We start from the raw sequence: 14,181 nt of genomic DNA, 5'->3' as shown, positions 1-14,181 counted from the left end.
CCTGCCATCCAGGACCTATATACTGGGCAGTGTCAGAGGAAGGCCCCAAAAAATTGTCAAAGACTCCAGTCACCCAAGTCATAGACTGTTCTCTCTGCTACCACACGGTAAGCGGTACTGGAGCACCAAGTCTAAGTCCAAAAGGCTCCTTAACAGCTTCTACCCCCAAGCCATAACACACAATTCATAAAAAGGGCCACCTGGACTATTTGCATTGACCCTCCCCCTTTAATTTTTTACACTGCTGTACTCGCTGTTTATTATCTATATTCACTTTACCCCTACCTACATGTACAAATGACCTCAACTAAACTGTAGCCCCTTGACGCAGCACCGGTACCCCCTGTATATAGCCTCATTATTGTAATTGTATTGTGTTACTTTAGTTTATTTAGTAAATATTTTTTTAACTCCATTTTCTTAAAGCTGCATTGGTTAGGGGCTTGTAAGCATTTCACGGTCCACAACCGTTGTATTCAGCGCATGTGACAAATACAATTTTATTTTATTTGATGACAGAGAAGAATGCATTCCTTTATCTCACCACTAGAGGGGAAGAAACAGTTATACTGCAGGTCTACAACAACCACAGAAACGCACTTGTTAATTAATTACATTGTTTTGCGATATGAGATCTCTAGATTAAAAGTGAGTTACTAGCTAGGTTTCCATCCAATTGGCGGCAGATTTTTATGCACACATTCTAAAATCCCTGCCCCACACTTTTTTTTAAATGCGCAGTTTCCCACCAGAGATATGGTTCAATCAAATTGACTTGTAGATAAAAGTCTGTGTGTGATGACGTAGGTCACAAAAATTACTTTAGCGGTTAAATTCCCATGTACCAAATAAAATGAATACAAGTCCATTGCATTCAACTCAAAAAAAAAAAAAAAAAATGAATAGCAAATGTGCCTACTCTGGTATGGGCATGTGCGCTCAAGCCAACAGTTCGCAGATGCAGTGCGCATATTCCATATGACAGTTAATATATCAATATTTGCACGTGAAAGTGTTTCCACTAAAAAGGTTGGATGGAAACCTGGTTAGTATTATCCTTTTCTTCTGGAATTAAAGAGCTAAATATTCAGGTCCATAATAAATAGATATATCCATAATGCATTCCTCCTCTAAATATTATTTTGTACATTATCACTAGACTTAGTTTGTGTAACACATAAAACAGACCACGGTTGTGATCATCCATTTCCCTTTTGTTGAATCAACAGTTTGTAGCTTGTAGCTTGTCTATCACTACAATGCAGTAAAAGTATCAGAAACGTGACACTGCTTGACATTTTACTCTCTCACACATACAGTGACATGCATGGGTAGATTAAAATAATTGGAAAATGAAGACATATTGTTTAAACCAATGCAAGCACCTCAATCAGAGGCATTCCTCAGGTAGCCAGGTTGTACAGCTCCCATGTCATTCTTGTCTGTTTGTCACATTATTCACTTCACAGAGTAGGGTGAAATTGCCCCTAATCACTGATCTAAGGTCATGTGTTTTTTCCCCGTAATGGTCAAGTTTAGGACTTGAGGCGGGAACGTTGATCCTAAATCTGTACCTAAGGGCAACTTCAACCCAGAGCGACAGATTCACAGTACAGACTGTTTTGAGTGCTGTATCAACTCAAGCTAACAGGACTGAGAGGGAGCAGGGTTGTATGAGTGAGAGTAGACACACACCTCAAGTGCTTTCCTTTGTGTAAAACAAACAAATGGCAACTTGACGACACATCTTTACACCTGATCAAAAGGTTTTCCTATTGTAAAAAAAAATCCAGTATTTATTTCTCTTGGGGCCAATCCTAACTTGAGATCAAATATTCCATTGACATGAATCCATTATTTACACAAACGTCAGTTAAATTGCCGTTACGTGGTGTTTCAAGTTAGGACTTGTCCCGAAGAGAAGTAGTGATTGTTATGGTGATGTTATAGTGTACCAGATGTATCGTCATGACGATGGACACTATGTTGGAAGTTGATCCTGGAACAATAAGAGCCCTCAGAACACTGTGCACCTCTTTCCCCTCTTCTTGACGGGTGGGGGGCACAGCACAGCACGGATGGCCTCGTCAAATACCGTCTTCAACCCTCGCTGGGTCAGGGCCGAGCACTCCAGGTACTTCACAGCACCTGACCACCACACACAAACAAACATCTTTATTACACATCTATAATCAAATTAAGTATTTTATCCATTAGTTCATCTGACACTTAGTAAATAGATAAAGGGCTTAATTGCCAAAATCTCACACTATCCCTTTAAAAAGGTACAGACTCAGACATATGACATCAAGCACAGAGGGTCACTTGCTGTTTGGGGCAATACCCTGTGAAAGTAACCACCCCGCTATACTTCGGTATCATATACCCTAATCTTGTGAATGGACTTCACGATTATATCATCAAATTTGTGAGAACGCTGTAATTTTTTATATATACAGTACCAGTGAAAAGTTTGGACACACCTACTTTATTGTAGAATAATAGTGAAGACATCCAAACTATGAAATAACACATATGGAATTATGTAGTAACTGAAAAAGTGTTAACAAATCAAAATAGATTTGATATTTGAGATTCTTCAAAGTTGCCACCATTTGCTAAGATGACAGCTTTGCACACTCTTGGTATTTTGTCAACCAGCTTCATTAGGTACAGTAGTAGGTAGTCACCTGGAATACATTTCAATTAACAGGTGTGCCTCGTTAGACAGCTTTAAAATAAAAATTTAAAAAGGCGCAGCAGCCTCTCTTTCTCGCTCTCATGAAGCAACGCCCACCTCTACAAGTGCCCCGTCTAATCCAATAGCGTGGTTATATGCAAATACAAGAGGCCCAGTCTTACCCAATCATATCAATCCAAATAACCTCTGCGGAACCTTGGGACAAGCAGGCAGAAAGATGTGACCGCAGTTCAACTGTTAATATCACAGACATACTGGTAACTAAGCTCTTTCTTTGTTTTATATCGCTTGTTAAAAATGTAAAAAAGTTTACTCTAAAAACTGTTTATTGAAAAACGACTGGACTGAACAGTTAATTCATTCTCCCCCAAACTAGCACAAAACCAATGTGTCTGATATGCAGCAAGCCCGTAACTCTTGTGAAAAGTGCCAATGTTAGGCTCCATTATGACACCAGGCATAGTAAATTCGATCAGATGTATCCCCTACACACACACACAGAGGTGAGAACAAACAAGATTAACCAACTCAAATCCCAATATGAAAAAGGTCCACCAAAGTCCTTGTCAATTCCCTGACATACTAACAACGTGCAATGGAGTGTTCACTGAGGATAGCTTGGGTTTTGGGAAAACAAAAACTTTCAGACGCTGAGATGGTAAACGGACGCATATGTGAAGATGCTGACACCTTCCTTGAAGGTGAACAAAAAGGATGAGCTCAGAGAAAAGATCAAACAGATCGCGCTGTCAGATTCACAGCAATGAGGAGAACTGAAATATTAGCTGAAGATTTAACTACACCATATGATGCGGTCATTCAGAATACACCATGCATTTCATTATCTGTGGATGAATCAACAGATAACACTGATAATGCCCAGCTTCTTGTGTTTGTCAGATTTTATAACGAAACAAAGAAGGAATTCTGTGAGGAGCTGTTGGGTTTAACCCATCTAGAAGCACACACAGGTAGAGGAAATCCATGAGGTCATCAAAGGGATGCTGACAAAAAGGGGGATAGATCTGAAGACCATGGTCTCAAACAACAAAGATGGAGCTCCAGCCATGATTGGAAGAGGGACAGACATTACATCACACCTCAAATCAACTGACTGTTGAGCTGCAGGGACGGGACAACACAGTTGTGATATGATAACAGCAGTCCGGGCTTTCCAGGAGACAGAGGTTTCCAACCATGTAGATTTCATCCAGAAGCTGATGGAGAACTTCAAGGCAAGCTTTGATGACTTCACTGTTGGAAGAGAACTGCTGCTGCTCATCCAGAACCCCTTCTTAGTCACAAATGTGACAAAAAGTTGTCAGAAGAAGCCAAACAGATCTTACATCACTGACATGGAGTTGATTAAGCTGCAAGAAAATGTGTCTTTAAAGGAGCAGGCTGGTGATTGTGATTGTCCCGGAATGCTGCTTAGCAGACAGGTCAAGCGGCTCTGCCTGCTTGACAGAGCCGCTAAGCTGCTAGCCATCAAGCTAACGAAGTTAGTCCCAGATGAGTTTTCCAATGGAGCTTTCGGTCTACGCTTTGTTTCAGGACAAACCGGATCACTCAGAGTTACAATGCGGCAATTGTTTGCTTGCCAAGGATTATAGGCATGAGGTGGCTTCCTTGATCACGCATGTTGCCTGCCCATGTAAGAAACTGGGGAAAACGCAGAGTGGAATGATAACCTTTTCTACGCTGGTGGCTGGATGGCGTTTGCGCTTGTTGGATGGATCTCCGCCTTGTCGTTTGTCATTATCCGACTGGCAGGTGTTGCCCGGGGCTCCTCTATCTTATAGAGTCGAAGGAGCACAGCAAGAGGAACAAGGCAATCAACGATGGTCGCATGTCATGAGCCGTGGAAGCTAAAGACAGCGGCCTCCCACAAAGCAGTCTACATTCCCATCGAGAGGTCCGGAGCGGATTCAAATAATGAATTGTTTAGCCGTCCAGCAGCTTGATCTTCCTGCACCTTTGTTGCTGGGGGTAATGGTGTCTGCAGCCTACTCCTACGATTTCAAAATCGACGTTGGCAACCTTCCGTTCCTGCTCTGAATTGAGCGGGGCCTCTCCATCTGTCGGAGGCCTGCATCATCCTGTGAAGCATGGGAGTGGGCAGCTTTCCTCATCCTTCTCGTCAGCCATGATTTTGGGCAGCTCCATGGTAAGAAATGTGACTGTTCCTATCTCGGAGATGGAGTAAATGACATTACCAAGCTGCTCCCGAATGTACTACATCAGGGCAAATTGATTCTTTCGTAGTCCATGTGGGTTTTCATTACATTATGAAGGACAGCTCTGAACAGTTGAAACTAGATTTTAAAGAGCTGATTGACTCTCTGCTAGACACTAAAAAAATACCCATCATATTTGGCCTTGTGCCCTCAATGAATCGTGGCATGAACGCTTTTGCAGGATTCTTTCTCTTCACAACTGGCTACATGATTATTGCAGCTGAAATGGGTGTAACATTTGTTGACAATTTCGATACCTTCTGGAAACAAAACACATTTATAAGGAGGATGGGATAAAGGTAAAAAAGAAAATGACTGTAAAAACTGTCAAATCCATGTGGATTGATGAGGAATTACAAAATGTTATGGTTGAGAGGGATGAGGCTAAAGGAATGGCAAATAAGTCTGGCTGCACAACCAATTGGCAACTGTATTGCAAATTGAGAAATTGTGTGACTAAACTGAATAAAAATAAGAATCTACACTATGAAACAAAGATAAATGACAAAGAATGATAGTAAAAAGCTTTAGAGCACCTTAAATTACATTTTGGGAAAAAAGGCAAACTCCGCCCCATCCTTCATTGAATCAGATGGCTCATTCATCACAAAACCAACTGATATTGCCAATTACTTTAATTTTTATTTTTCATTGGCAAGATTAGCAAACTTAGTCATGACATGCCAGCAACAAACGTTGCCACTACACAAAGTATATCTGACCAAACTATGAAAGACAAGTATTGTAATTTTGACACCCCCTGCTATATTGTGGATAAAGAGTGTCTAACAGAACACAGAGGGTGTTTTTTAATGGAAGCCTCTCCAACATATAGGAGAAGCTTCTTCAAAAAATGGCCACTTTAATAAATGTAACACTAGTCACTTTAATAATGTAACCTTTAAAGTTTACATATCTTGCATTACTCATCTCATATGTATATCCTGTATTCTATACTATCTATTGCAGCTTAGTTTATGCTTCTCGGTCATTGCTCATCCATATATTTATATACTCTTATACCATTCAATTCCTTATTCCATTAGGTATTTGTTGTGGAAATGTTAGATATTACTTGTTAGATATTGCTGCACTGTCAGAACTAGAAGCACAAGCATTTCGCTACACTCGCAATAACATCTGCTCACCATCTTGGTAGAATAAGGAATTCCCCAGGGCAGCTGTCTAGGCCTCTTACTTTTTTCAATCTTTACTAGTGACATGCTACTGGCTTTGAGTAAAGCCAGTGTGTCTATGCGGATGATTCAACACTATACACGTCAGCTACTACAGTGACTGAAATTATTGCAACACTTAACAAAGAGCTGCAGTTAGTTTCAGAGTGGTTAGCAAGGAATAAGTTAGTCCTAAATATTTATAAAACTAAAAGCATTGTATTTGGGACAAATCATTCACTAAACCACAACTAAATCTTGTAATAAATAATGTGGAATTTGAGCAAGTTGAGGTGACTAAACTGCTTAGAGTAACCCTGGATTTTAAACTGTCATGGTCAAAACATGTTGATACAACAGTCAGAGATCAGGTGAAGTCTGTCTATAATAAAGTGCTGCTCTACCTTCTTAACAAAACTATCAACAAGGCAGGTCCTACAGGCCCTAGTTTTGTTCCACTTGGACCACTGTTCAGTTGTGTGGTCAGGTGCCACAAAAAAGGACTTCGGAAAATTACAATTGGTTCAGAACAGGGCAGCACAGCTGGCCCTTGAATATACACAGAGAACTAACAATACTATGCATGTCAATCTCTCCTGGCTCAAAGTGGAGGAGGAATTGACTTCATCACTACTTGTATTTATGAGAGGTATTGACATGTTGAGTGCACCAAGGTGTCTGTTTGGGCTACTGGCGCATAGCTCGGAAACCCATGCACACCCCACAAGACATGCCACAAGAGGTCTCTTCACAGTCCCCAAGTCCAGAACAGACTATGGGAGGCGCACAGCACTGCATAGAGCCAGGACTACATGGAACTCTATTCCACATCAAGTAACTGATGCAAGCAGTAGAATGTGATTTAATAAACAGATAAAAATACAGCATAGGCAACATAGGCACAGGCACATGCATACATACGATATCATACGCACTATACACACGTATTTTGTATTGTAGATATGTGGTAGTGGTGGAGTAGGGGCCTGAGGGCACACAGTGTGTTGTGAAATCTGTGAATGTTTTGCAATGTTTTTTAAATTGTATAACTGCCTTAAATTTTGAAGAGTAGCTGCTGCCTAATGGCGATCCATAATAAATACCAATACAAATACATTAGCTGTTCCGAATGTGGGCGATGGATGGGCAGACATCCACACAGACTGACCTATCTCCCGTGCCATGGCCAGGCCCTGGGGGTAGGTGATGGGGGACAGCTTCTTGTCCCTCAGCCTCTCCGTGGTGTCCTTGTCATCTCTCAGATCCAGTTTAGTGCCCACCAGGATGATGGGGGTGTTGGGGCAGTGGTGTCTCACCTCTGGGTACCACTGAGACACGCCACATACAGAGGGTAAATGGCATTAGGTCAAATATGGAGATTAAGGCTGGGTAGAACAGAGATATAGAAATATAACCTCAAATCTGATCTATGGACATAGATGGCTTATAGGACTATTATGGATAGTGTAGAACAGAATAGCAGAACGCAGTAAAACACAATAGAACACCATTAGACAATGCTGAAAAACCTCACACATCCTTTAAAAACACCAAATCAAATTTAGTGAATAACTTAACCAGAGTCAAAAACAGAGAGAGTTTGACACACAGAAAGGTGTGTGATGTCATCTAAGAGCATCGTAATGCTTTTGAGTTGAAACCACAATGGCCAAACTGTCTCTATATCAGGACTATAGCTATAGAACATGAACCAGGGAGAGCTATAGATGTGCTTCTTTAGGTCAGGCTCGGCAGGTCCCCTGTTCCTGTGTCTGTGAGCAGGTAGGTTCAGTACTGACCTTAGCTCGGACGTTCTCAAAGGAGGCGGGGCTGACCAGGGAGAAGCATATCAAGAACACATCCTGGGGAGAACCATAGAGAGACAGACCTTAGGGTGAAACCATTGAGATCAACCAACCATGGAATCCCCTGACTCCACATGGGACAGACTAGAAGAATAGCTCTTCTGTGATTAGTAGATAGCAAATCAATCCTTCACAGAAAGATAATGGGTTAGAAGCTGTGTGTGTGTTACCGTCTGTGGATAGGACAGTGGTCGGAGTCTGTCGTAGTCTTCCTGTCCTGCTGTATCCCATAGACCCAGATTCACTGGTTTCCCATCGACCATCACATTTGCAGAGTAGTTGTCAAAGCTGCAGGGAGAGGAAACCATATCTTTATATCCGGATGCCAGCTTTGTGTATAGCGTAGACACATAAAATACAGCTTTGTGTATAGCGTAGACACCTAACATACAGCTCTGTGTATAGCGTAGACGCCTAAAATACAGCTCTGTGTATAGCATAGACACCTAATATACTGCTCTGTGTATAGCGTAGATGCCTAATATACAGCTCTGTGTAATAGTAGACACCTAAAACACAGCTCTGTGTATAGCGTAGATGCCTAAAATACAGCTCTGTGTATAGCGTAGATGCCTAAAATACAGCTCTGTGTATAGCATAGACGCCTAAAATACGGCTCTGTGTATAGCATAGACACCTAAAATACAGCTCTGTGTATAGCATAGACACCTAAAATACAGCTCTGTGTATAGCATAGACGCCTAAAATACAGCTCTGTGTATAGCGTAGACGCCTAAAATACAGCTCTGTGTATAGCATAAACGCCTAATATACAGCTCTGTGTATAGCGTAGATGCCTAATATACAGCTCTGTGTATAGCATAGACGCCTAAAATACAGCTCTGTGTATAGCGTAGATGCCTAAAATACAGCTCTGTGTATAGCATAGATGCCTAAAATACAGCTCTGTGTATAGCGTAGATGCCTAATATACAGCTCTGTGTATAGCATAGACGCCTAAAATACAGCTCTGTGTATAGCGTAGATGCCTAAAATACAGCTCTGTGTATAGCGTAGATGCCTAAAATACAGCTCTGTGTATAGCATAGACACCTAAAATACAGCTCTGTGTATAGCATAGACACCTAAAATACAGCTCTGTGTATAGCGTAGACACCTAAAATACAGCTCTGTGTATAGCATAGACGCCTAATATACAGCTCTGTGTATAGCGTAGACGCCTAATATACAGCTCTGTGTAATAGTAGACACCTAAAATACAGCTCTGTGTATAGCATAGATGCCTAAAATACAGCTCTGCGTATAGCATAGACGCCTAATATACAGCTCTGCGTATAGCATAGACGCCTAAAATACAGCTCTGTGTATAGCATAGACGCCTAAAATACAGCTCTGCGTAATAGTAGACACCTAATATATAGCTCTGTGTATAGCATAGACGCCTAATATACAGCTCTGCGTATAGCGTAGACGCCTAATATACAGCTCTGCGTAATAGTAGACACCTAATATATAGCTCTGTGTATAGCATAGACGCCTAATATACAGCTCTGCGTATAGCATAGATGCCTAATATACAGCTCTGCGTAATAGTAGACACCTAATATATAGCTCTGTGTATAGTATAAATGTAAAATACAAACACTTCAGAGGCAAGCAGACTCACTCACTTGCATCCATGCATTGTGTGTGTGTGTACTCACACAGTGGGTATGTACTCTCCGGGGAAGGCATTGGTGGTGTAGCTGATTAGCAAACAGGTCTTTCCCACAGCCCTGAGAAAAAAATTATGGGAAAACTAAAAGATCATTACTTGACACATTGGAAAAAACAGTGCAAACTAGAATACCATTTGGCCCTTAACAGAGAGTACACAGTGGCAGAATACCTGGCCACTGTGACTGACCCAAACTTAAGGAAAGCTTTGACTATTTACAGACTTAGTGAGCATAGCCTTGCTATTGAGAAAGGCCGCCGTAGACCGACCTGGTTCTCAACAGACTGCCCACAAAATGAGGTGGAAACTAAGCCGCACTTCCTAACCTCCTGCCAAATGTATGACAATATTAGAGACACATAGTTCCCTCAGATTACACAAAGAATTTGAAAACAAACCCAATTTTGATAAACTCCCATTCTACTGGGTGAAATACCAGTGTGCGATCACAGCAGCAAGATTTGTGACCTGTTGCCTCGAGGGCAACCAGTTAAGAACAAACACCATTGCAAATACAACCCATATTTATTTTTCCCTTTGTGCTTTAACTATTTGCACATAGTATGACATTTGTACTGTCTTTATTCTTTTGGAAATTGTGTGAGTGTAATGTTTACTGTTAATTTGTATGGTTTATTATCTAGTTCACTTGCTTTGGAAATGTTAACATACGTTTCCCATGCCAATAAAGCCCTTCAATTAAATGTTTTTTTTAAATAATAAATAAAGAGAGACAGACACATACTCGCTTTACTCACTGCTAGAGAAAACACAAGCCTAATATTGAGACCCTAAAAAAAGCTGCTGAGGTAGATAGACTTCTAGGTAGGCTGGCACTCAGTTTGTGCATGTCTGCTGTCTTTGTCTCTCTCTCAGGTTAAGTATCACACAGACATTGGCCTATTTTCACTTTGCATGAGGGACATACTACTCCCTCACGCCCTACTACCCCATCCCTGTTATCGACCCCATCCCTGTTATCGACCCCATCCCTGTTATCGACCCCATCCCTGTTATCGACCCCATCCCTGTTATCGACCCCATCCCTGTTATCGACCCCATCCCTGTTATCGACCCCATCCCTGTTATCTACCCCATCCCTGTTATCGACCTCATCCCTGTTATCGACCTCATCCCTGTTATCGACCTCATCCCTGTTATCGACCTCATCCCTGTTATCTACCCCATCCCTGTTATCTACCCCATCCCTGTTATCGACACCATCCCTGTTATCTACCCCATCCCTGTTATTGCCAAACACACAACACAGGAAGGGTTGGTGACAGCGGTGTCTGTGTGTGTGTCTATGAGTCTGTGTATCCAGTACGTCAGAATGATATGAACAGATTGATGGTGGATTTGCAGGGTAGGAGGTGAATGGCCTGCGTAAGAATGAGTGTGTGTGTGTGTGTGTGTGTGTGTGTGTGCGTGTGTGTGTGTGGATGAACGGAGGGAGCAGTAGTGAGACAGACTGACAGTTTAAGTGCTACTATAAAACAGATTTGGGGTCATTGAGTTTGAGCTTGGCTGGGGGTAAGGAGTATGAGGGAACTGGGAAAGAGGGGAGGAGGGAGGGGTAGTGAAAACGTTTTTTTTTTTTGGAGCAGGCCACTAATAATATATTCTGGGTTGCTCTGGGAATTACAGATTAACAGATGAAATATTCATATATTACACTAATGCTCTGATTGATTCTTGCATGGCTAAACATGGAGTGTTCTAGCTGAAGTATATGTTCATTAAAAGTAGTTAACCCTACGCCCCCGGTTTGTTATTATATAAAGGAACAAACATAACAGATTAATAACCCTTAGTTTTCACAAATCCTCCAGATGGGATTTGGCATTAGTAAAGCATTGTAGGTATCAACATTTCGCCAAGGTTTAGGGGAGTTAAGGACAAAATCAGTCAGATAAAGGATCAATGCTTCCTGCTGTATCTACATAGACCTGCTGTACCATCTCGCCTTTTTCAATCCAACTCCCAAATACTGTAGCGAACATGGTAGTAAATGATTGAAGGAAAATAAAAACGGAATAACTGAATAGATTCCGTCATAAAACATGGGAAGAAAGGGCTGTAAATTGAAATTATTATAAAACAACGCCTAGAAATTCCTTAGCCCGCATCAGAACTGATGAAGCCTGATTCCCGATGGCCTACAAGGCGAGTATGTTTCCCATAGCATCGCTACAGCCTGGGCGTTTTCTCAGCGTGAGAATACACAACTCCACATTTTACACATCCCGACGTCTCACATTATATTACAATCATCTCCCAAACATGACCGCATCGCTGGTCTCACGCACACACACGGGATGAGGATATTCTCTACGTTTATCAATGAGATTCTTACCCGTCCCCGACCACCACACATTTAATTGCTTGCATTTGCAAAGGTCTAGGCAGTTTCAGAAAGCCTACAGAAGTGGTTGCTGTATCTCACAATGAGTGCTAGCAGTGATTTAGATCAGAAGCGGGTCAGTCCGCTCTGCTTTTGAGCCGCAGTGAAAGGGGTAGGTGACGAGAGACGCCTGAAAACACCAGAAAAGACCGAGCGTACTTAAAGGGCCAGTGAGCATCAGAAGTCAATTTTCCCCTTTCCCTTGTTTGAGGAGTTTGCATTTTTCCCAGTGTTTCGACAACAACCTTGGATTTAAAACACGGGATCTTTGTTGACAATTTAGCCAAATAATTATGAAATCCAAGAAAAAAAATACTGATAAGAAGCACAGTATCAATCCAAAAACTACAGTGCAAATGATTATTGTTTTAAATAGTACATTCATTACACACCATTAAATGTTTGATTTGTTGATTTTTCAATACAAGCTTAAAATCTGATATGTAAATTAATCATCGTCAGATATTGATATCAGCGACTACAACTTCAAATCTGATGTAGTAGCGTGTGAACATAAAAATTTATTACAGTCTCAGAGAAACTACACCCGAAGCTGCGGACGTCTAGAGGTTAATATCTGTGCTGTTTACACTTTTGTCAACATTGTTCTCTGCAGACAGTGGGAAAGACCACATACTTTATTCTGCTGGGGTGGTTTGGACGGACTGAAGAGGAGAGTGGGTTAGGTAGGAGAGGAACACAATACATGGAGGATGGGTGGGATAGAAATGTTTGGGTCACTTTAGTGAGGATGTTTAGGTACAAGGTTGTAGGAGAGAGGTAAATGAGACAGGGTTGAGCTGTTATTTATTGGGACTGTAGTACGCTAGTGGTGACCCCTGTACTCAGTCCCTATATGATGGTGGTTAGGGTCAAATATTAGATGTCAGAGGTCATAAATTAAGGGTAATTTCTTAGGACTGTAGTCTGGAGACCACATGTTGAGTGTCTCGGTCTTGTCTCGGTGTCGGGTACTTGGTCTTGACTTGGTCTCAGACAGGGAGGACTCATCTTTTCTTCATGAGATCAGCAGAGTAAAAAACTCATAATTATTAGCTTCCATTCAGTCACCTTTTGTAAAGCACAAAGGGCAAGTGGTGTAGTGGAGGGTGTACGCAGGTATAAACCATATACCCACTTTTTTTCAGTGGGCATTGCTTATACTCACTTCTTAATCCCTATTGATGCATATCAAAGTAGTGTAGTGGAGGTATACGATTTATAAATTATGTAGTACAATAGAGAAATCATTCACAAAGTAGCCTACACAATTGCAAAGCACATGAAATATATTCACATGCGCGCAGCACACACAGCCTACTTTCAGCCAATATCATCTGCAGCTCTCAACTGGCTTTGGCATGGAGCAGTTCACAGAAGAATGACATCGGTAGCCGGTAGGGTAGAAAAGACGTTTCAATGTATGATATCGACCAGTAAAATGCTAACAATGGGTATGTAAACCAGGTATTGAAAGAGTTTCATCCGAAGTGTTGGTTAGTAGACTGTTTGTGATGCACAATTGTCATAATGCACTGTTTGCATCAGGTGTAGTGCGTCAGGTGTAGACATCAGTGTAGACATAGATGGGCCTGGGTGGACAGAGGCCCACCCACTAGAGAGCCAGGCCTTTCTGGCCAACCCGATCAGATTGATGTGGTTTAAGCATTGCTGTGGACTTAGACCATCACATTTTTGTATTTTTTTATATATTGAAAAAAGTGTGTTTTTGAGAGTAAAAATATTTGAAAACTCATAAAAAAAAACATAACATAACATAGTATTTTTCACACAGGGTGCGGTGCCTTGGCTATGGTGCACCGGTCTGTGTAGACTCCGGTCCTGGAAAAGACAGACGTTTTTATTCAGTTTTATTTACTGCACTGTCTATTAATTGTCCAAACCAACTGCCACTTTCCCACTCTATATTGCTATAGAATTTTCACAAATGCCTTTGTATACATAATTTCCAAACATAATAATTAATGAAAACGTGAAAACGACCACTGGTCGCTTTGTCAGAATTATATATATGTTTTAAGTGTTACATTCTTCCTGGGAATGTATATTAACAGATTTTAATAATATTTCATGTTGCTGCCTCCCGTGTGGCGCAGTGGT

General features: G+C 41.3%; 1 protein-coding gene across 2 annotated transcripts; it reads right to left on the bottom strand.

Moving 5' to 3' along the window:
- Window positions 1–478: 478 nt before the first annotated feature.
- On the bottom strand, window positions 479–12,178 carry LOC110503024 (ras-related C3 botulinum toxin substrate 3). Of its 2 annotated transcripts, none has more exons than XM_036960725.1 (6): window positions 12,013–12,178; window positions 9,643–9,714; window positions 8,149–8,266; window positions 7,913–7,975; window positions 7,278–7,441; window positions 479–2,148 (listed from the first exon to the last, which is right to left on the bottom strand). In XM_036960725.1, exons 1-6 carry the CDS (start codon window positions 12,045–12,047, stop codon window positions 2,088–2,090), a joined length of 513 nt encoding a protein of 170 aa, XP_036816620.1. In that variant the 5' UTR covers window positions 12,048–12,178; the 3' UTR covers window positions 479–2,087. The 2 variants fall into 2 exon arrangements, with proteins under 2 accessions (XP_036816620.1, XP_036816619.1); XM_036960724.1 differs by having other exon boundaries at window positions 7,282–7,441; window positions 12,013–12,176.
- Between the last annotated feature and the right edge of the window lie 2,003 nt (window positions 12,179–14,181).

Source organism: Oncorhynchus mykiss, chromosome 23 (genome assembly GCF_013265735.2).
Source record: "Oncorhynchus mykiss isolate Arlee chromosome 23, USDA_OmykA_1.1, whole genome shotgun sequence".
Taxonomy (NCBI): domain Eukaryota; kingdom Metazoa; phylum Chordata; class Actinopteri; order Salmoniformes; family Salmonidae; genus Oncorhynchus; species Oncorhynchus mykiss.
This window is presented reverse-complemented; position numbering and strand designations above follow the sequence as displayed.